At 31.2% G+C, this 6785-nt stretch overlaps 2 protein-coding genes across 7 annotated transcripts; one reads left to right on the top strand and one right to left on the bottom strand.

Moving 5' to 3' along the window:
- The first annotated feature begins 1109 nt into the window (after window positions 1-1109).
- Window positions 1110-4150, top strand: LOC126855335 (anaphase-promoting complex subunit 4). 2 transcript variants are annotated; one of them, XM_050602882.1, is made up of 7 exons: window positions 1110-1309; window positions 1524-1897; window positions 1969-2169; window positions 2298-2579; window positions 2671-2894; window positions 2976-3541; window positions 3632-4150. In XM_050602882.1, exons 1-7 carry the CDS (start codon window positions 1204-1206, stop codon window positions 3997-3999), a joined length of 2121 nt encoding a protein of 706 aa, XP_050458839.1. In that variant the 5' UTR covers window positions 1110-1203; the 3' UTR covers window positions 4000-4150. The 2 variants fall into 2 exon arrangements, with proteins under 2 accessions (XP_050458839.1, XP_050458840.1); XM_050602883.1 differs by having other exon boundaries at window positions 1168-1359.
- A 91-nt stretch (window positions 4151-4241) lies between these two features.
- On the bottom strand, window positions 4242-6607 carry LOC126855353 (uncharacterized). 5 transcript variants are annotated; one of them, XM_050602925.1, is made up of 5 exons: window positions 6470-6607; window positions 5174-5422; window positions 4960-5094; window positions 4777-4882; window positions 4242-4689 (listed from the first exon to the last, which is right to left on the bottom strand). In XM_050602925.1, the coding sequence occupies exons 2-5, from the start codon at window positions 5414-5416 to the stop codon at window positions 4529-4531; spliced, it is 645 nt and encodes a 214-aa protein (XP_050458882.1). In that variant the 5' UTR covers window positions 5417-5422; window positions 6470-6607; the 3' UTR covers window positions 4242-4528. The 5 variants fall into 5 exon arrangements, with proteins under 5 accessions (XP_050458882.1, XP_050458885.1, XP_050458881.1 ...); XM_050602928.1 differs by lacking the exon at window positions 6470-6607 and adding an exon at window positions 5769-6121; XM_050602924.1 differs by lacking the exon at window positions 6470-6607 and adding an exon at window positions 5780-6121.
- Between the last annotated feature and the right edge of the window lie 178 nt (window positions 6608-6785).

Genomic DNA, 6785 nt, shown 5'->3' with positions numbered 1-6785 from the left:
TTAATAAAGAAAAAAGCGAATCTGTGATTTTAAAATAGGCTTACCTTTGCAAGATAGAACACCTCGATCTCATAACGAATTATAATATTTTCATTCGCTCGAAAATCGACCTTCCTTCGATTTTCTTTCTCGCGCACTCACGACGGCGAAATTTTTACAATATCTCGGCATAATTTCTCGATGACGTACAATCCTTGATTTACTGTAACACAAAAATAATACGCACGATGATAAACGCAACACAAAGACCGCGACGATGTGCCGAAAAGTGACCGTTGCCGCTAAATTCAAAGTGACGTCAGCGCGGCAATTTTTGTATGGTGGCGTCATCTCTATTTGAAAAATAGTTCTTATATATCAAGATGCAGAAAGACGCGCCATAACTATAATTAGCTAACTTTGCTGTATTATGAATTTTCTATAAAAAACGTTACATTAAAAGATAAGATTTAGAGTTATAACTGGTACTGTAATACAGCTGAAGAAACATCAGCTTTCCGTAAAAATGTGATATGTGAAAAATTAGTCTCTTTGAACGTTGGTGTTTTAAAAAAATGTACCATCAAAATAATATGAGAATAAGTTATAAAGCACCAATTTTAATAATTCGATATTTAATCAATGTTCTAACCAATTGTTCTATTTATACATAATACATATACATAATACATATACATAATACAATAAATTAGAAAATTGGAGCAATTTATTCTTTAAAGAGGAAAACGGTTCTGCGATTTTAAAATGGATCTTACCTTTGCAAGATAGAACCTCGATCGCATAACGAATTGTATGTTCCTTAGCTCGAAAATCGATTTTCCTTTTCGTGATGACGAAACTAACGATATCTCGGCACAATTATTCGATGATTGTACTTTTTAATTTAGTCTAACACGAAAATAACACGGGCGACTATAAATGCGACTATTAATGAAGACTATGACGACGTGAATTCAAGGAAAGATACCGTTATAGTGCCGCTAAATTCAAAATGACGCTAACGCGGCTATTTTTGTACGGTGGCGTCATCTTTATTTGAAAAAACATTCTCATTATCAAGTATTCAAATTGTCGATAATAGAACGAGAAACGTTACCGATGAAGAAAAATATACATAAATCGAGACGCACGATGACTGATTAACTAACTGTTGTATTATAAGGATTTTCTTTAAGAAAATTAAATTAAAAATATATTTAAAGTATGGCTGGTACTATGAGACAGCTGGAGGAGCGTCAGCTTCCCGCTGAAGTGACGACGATGCTGTGGTCACCGAAAATGGATCTTTTGGCAATTAGTAATGTGAAAGGTCAGTCTCTGAAAGCCGGCGTTTTAAAAAATGTGCCTGTTCAACATTAGGTAAAGTTAACTTTATCTTTCTTTTCTCTTTTTCTAGTTTTTTTCTCTAGAAAAAAAAAATCAGAAAATCAAACTTTCCAATTTGCATTATTTAACGTTTACAAAACGAAAAATTGTATCTTAAAAAATTCAACAATCATTATCTTCAGCATGAAATATTTCAGGTGAAGTCGTCCTTCATAGGCTCACCTGGCAAAGAGTCTGGTTGTTGAGCCCTCAAGATGAATCTGATACAGTTGTCCATCTGGCATGGAGGCCCGATGGCAAGCTTCTTGCAGTATGCTACGAAATGTCTAAACTACTCTGCCTTGTTGATGTTGAAACTAAAAACATTATTCACAAAACCAAATTGCCAACAAACGAAACAATTGTCTGTGTTAAATGGTTGTCACTGTCAGAATATGAAAATCCATCAGTGAATGATAAAACTAATGAACCTACCGGTGATTATCTGCCATCTCTGCCCAGTTTAATCAGAAGTTACAATGCAGAACCTGAACGCAAAGAATTTTTGTCTCACATGCTAGATATGCTCTTTGTATGTATTATAAAATATAATAATACTATATGTTTACGATTATAATGAATAATATGTACATTTTTTTATAGATTGGCCAGAAAAATGGCACAGTCTTAATGTATATTTTTGGAATGTTTTATTGTGGCATCATAAATGTAGGCCATGGACCGATTGTACAAATTATAGGTGGATGTGGTGACCCAATATGGATTACATGGAAAGACAATAACTGTATTATAACAACTAGAGTATCCTGTTCTCTACTTGAGAAGAGCATAGCATTTCTCAAGGTTTATACACTTTATGATCATATTTATAATAAAAGTTTTAGTGCAGAGTATTTCTCGAAATATCATACAATAATTTAAAATATCAAAACGAGACAGAATTATCAGAATATTATACATTCTATTTTCAGGTTGCGCAAATTCAAGCTAATGTAGAATGTTTGAAAGACTATCTCTCGCGTACTTTAATGGCTACTTGCGAAGCTTGGGAGACAATACTTTTGGAAATGGATGAAAAACTTACACGATACGCGGAATCAAATCCACCTGGTAGTATGGCTGCAGATTTTTTAGAACTGTTAATGATCGGAATACCTACAAAGAATTTAGAACATTTTCTACTTCGGGATCTTACAGAGAAAGGGTTGAAAAAATTTGGACACAGTATTGAGATGTGTTATAGTAATATACAGGTATTTATAGAAAATAGAATATCATCTCTTTTAATTAGCTGTGCATTGTATTCCAGTTTTGAATATTAAAATGACGATTACACCTTTACAGAAATTGGTTTCAAAAAATTTAACTAGCGTTGGTATGGCCTTAGTTTATCAATTAGCCGAATTAAGAGGCATGGTGAGAGTAGGTGGCACGTATGAAGCGCTAGGATTGCGCGACGAAACGCTCGTAACTAATGCCATCAATGAATCCGAAGCTTTTCTGGCAAAATCGTATGAAATCGAGCAAGTTATAGATCAGAGTATGCGCAATTACAAAGCATTTTTTCGGTATGATGTACGAATTGCAAATTGAATGATTAATTTATTGTCTATATTTAATTCTTTTAATCGTTCTCGTTGCATTTATAGATGGTTGTATGTAGCCATCCTCCAATTAACAGATGAAAAAGCACCATCGGAAGTGAGTCGCGTAAGTCAGCAGGAATTAACGTTCATCGCCGAATTTCTAAACGGTTTTGATAAAACTATGCCGAGAACAAACGGTAGGATAAATTTAGAAAAATTAGGCCAATATCTGCGTCGCGAAAATCTGCAAACACCCTTGATCTCGGAAGGAAGCGAATGGGCCGCCTTGCTCGAAACAAATAACTGTTTACGCAATTACGCGCATATAGTGAAGCAAGATTTTAATTTATCCTTATTGCAGTCTCATGCAAAATTAGTTACTGCTGTGGAAAATGTTTTCGCAGAAGCTTATCAGGGTTTAGTCGAGCATTTTATAATGATTTCAATCTCTCTATCATCTTTTACGTCTCTCATATCCTCGCAGATTGTAACGAGCAATGGAAATCTCTTATTAGCTATGAGTGATGCAGACAGCAAAATTTTAAAACTTTTTAATATCGAATATTCATCTGCAGAACCTGCATCTCTTAATTCAAAGATAATTACGATAGATGTGAATCATAAACAAGGTTGGTAACATTATGTTGTACATAGTTATATTGAAAATATATCTTATCTACAGAATATAAAAATAAATAATTTTCTGTGTGTGTGTCTAGGAGAAAACATGGATACTGTGATAGTAGATTTGCAATTTTACTCACAAGATTATCTTAGTTTACTTATATTAAACAAACAAACTTATGCATCATTTCTCGTGCAAGTGCCATTACAAAACATACCTATCGTATACCAAGACAATACGGTGACTTTGGTCGATATCATTGGTGCGACATGGCCAAAACCGTTTCAAGGAATATCTGCGAGACGACTAACGGTTAGCGGTCCTCGAAAAGTAGCTGCAATTTTAGCAGAAAATAATAGAAAAATCCGTTTACTCGAGACTGAAGCAGAACCCGATGAGGAGGAAGATGAGGAAGAGGAAGTTTTAGAAAATATGATGGATACACATATCCCTATAGAATAATAATACAAGAACGGCCTAAAGTTATCAGAAGAAATTTTTTCATACATCAGTGTAATACTTATACTGCACGTAAGATACATTAAAATATATATATATATTTAAAATTATTGTTCATTTTATATGAAAAATAAAATATTGATTATCTTGATTTAATATATTCGAATTTCATTATCTACATAATATAATGCAAACATTCGTGGCGCAAATTTAGCAAGGAAAGAAATAAAATAAAATAATACACAGATGATTCTCTTATAATTTTATTATTTGCTCCCAATCTTGACTTTATAAATTTATTTTGAATACAATATAGAATTATATTATCAGACATACATATTGTACATTTCTACAATATATATATATATTATGAAAATAAATGTGAACTAAATATTATTTATACAATAATAGTACTGAGAAATTTATTATTGTAATTTATTATTGTAAAGCGATATATACAAGAAAAAAAGTATTTAATCAAGTACTTTGAAAGAAATTTTTCAATATAATTCCCCTGTTTTATAATTACAGTCTATGGCATTGCTTGTTCTTGCTGCATTTGTTTAAATACTTTAGGAAAATCAATTTCAACTTCGGCATTATCGACTCCAACATTCCCAGTACCTGATGAAGGACCGGGTGTATTATTTGGTATATATCGTGCTGGAGAATTATCCCTCGATTCTTCGAGATCTGTGAAAATAATTTTAAAATAATTGCTTAATTTCATAGGAAAATGTATCTTCTTCTAGTATATCAATATTTACACAAAAAATTTACCAAAGAATTTTTGATTTCTCTTTTTCTTAACAGTAATAATTAAAAGTACGACAGCTATTGCAACCACCACTACCATAACAGCAGTCATTCCTCGTAAGAGATTTGTCTAAAAACAAAATAAATAAAATTTAAGTATAACTCAGTAAAATTACTTATTTTTACATATTTCGCATTTTAAAGTACCTCAAAGTCATTTTCCCAAAGTTGCTCCCAATCGTTTTTTACTATTAATTCAACAGAATGAATCTTAAATTTAGAGTCATCGATTACGCCTTTTGCAATACATTTATAAAACCCAGATTCTGCTGTTGACACACCCTATAAACATTATAAATATGTTACAAAAGAAAAAATATAGATAAGAGAGTATATATTGATAAAATATTTGAAAACTTACTCTTATCTGGAGTGTACCAGTCAACACTTCATAATTATACTTTTTTTCATTTAAAGGATTTCCTGGACCAATGACATCATTATTTCCAAATTGCCACAGCATAAAACGATGATGTTCGTCAATGCTTAAACACGGAAGCTCAGCCAAATGTCCAGCTGTCACTTCTTTCACTGTTATCACATCACTTGCAGTTTCAGATTTTCGTAATATGAATGATGAATAAAAAAGTATAAAAAACCACATTGTCACCTAGAAATCAATGTTAGAAAAAAATCTATATAGATATAAGTTTCTCATAAAAAGAAAGTCGTTTATTTTATCTGTTGTACAAATAATAATCAAGAATGTATCTCTCTTTAATGGCTATTTAATACATACATACTTTTTTTTATTTCAAAATTTAATTATAGATAGAGGATCAGAGAATATATATATTTTCTTATATATTAAATTATATATGCACAAAGAAAAATGTATACAAGCAAAAATGTGAAACTTATAGAAATATATTCAATTGCTATATTTTGTCACGACCAATGTTAGCAAACTGTCAGATGTTACTGTTCCATCTCTTTCTCATTCATTCCATAATTACATTCTAATTACATTGAACATTTTTTCCCCTACAGCTGCTAATACCATGAAACCAGTTTATTCTTCACAGATGTTTGTCACAATGATCATTCAATACAGAATGCACGGGGCAAAAGGCTATTCTTAACGAACTTAACGATGTTGCGTAATCATAAGAGCAATTCTTGTGCGTAGTTGTTCACTGTCTTTTAATTTTTTCTATATAAACAAACTAACTACCTATAACATTAACATAAACTTGTAATTTTAAACTTTAAAAGATGCTCTTTCAGTTACTTGTGAAAGGATTGATAGGACAAACACTGCTATAGACTTGCTTATTTTTAACTCTGTCCTATTTGGCCTTGTGCAATACCAAGTATTTATAGTAGACTAGACTTATATCTTGTGACTTATATCTTATATATTATGTTCTCAGATCTTGTTATAAAGGCTAATCTATTGATTTTTTTACAGGAAAAAATTTATAATATGAAATATTTAATTTAATAGATATAGAATATATTTGTATATTTTTATGTAATCGATATAAATTAATATGTATGTATGTGTGACAACACACAATACTTTATTATCCATTGGATAATATCCAGCAAGAATGTTGGAATAAAAACTAAGTCATTTATAAAGCAACATATATGGAATTGGATATTTGATACAGCAAGTAATATCAATAAAATAATATTTTATTAACATACGTACAAGCTCTTAGATAACTTGAAGCAAGTTGAAACTTATCCATAGTCAGTATCTAGATTGATGTATCAAATGGATAAAGACATCAATTGCTAATGTTGGAAGGAGCAGCCAAAAAGGTGCCAATACCACTTTAGCTGGTAGAGACCAATGAGGTGCCTCTAATTTCAAACAAATTAGGATCTGAGCGCATAGCTTCAGGAGCACAGCTGTCATATACCATGCCTGAAATAGTAACATTGTTACTGAAACATGATCATTTTTCTTTTTTAGATATAAAACTATAAAATTTCTTTTCTTTATAACATTCATCGCACATATA

This window comes from Cataglyphis hispanica, chromosome 16, assembly GCF_021464435.1.
Source record: "Cataglyphis hispanica isolate Lineage 1 chromosome 16, ULB_Chis1_1.0, whole genome shotgun sequence".
NCBI lineage: Eukaryota > Metazoa > Arthropoda > Insecta > Hymenoptera > Formicidae > Cataglyphis > Cataglyphis hispanica.
The sequence above is the reverse complement of the archived record's forward strand: the minus strand, read 5'-3'. Positions and strand labels throughout refer to the sequence as shown.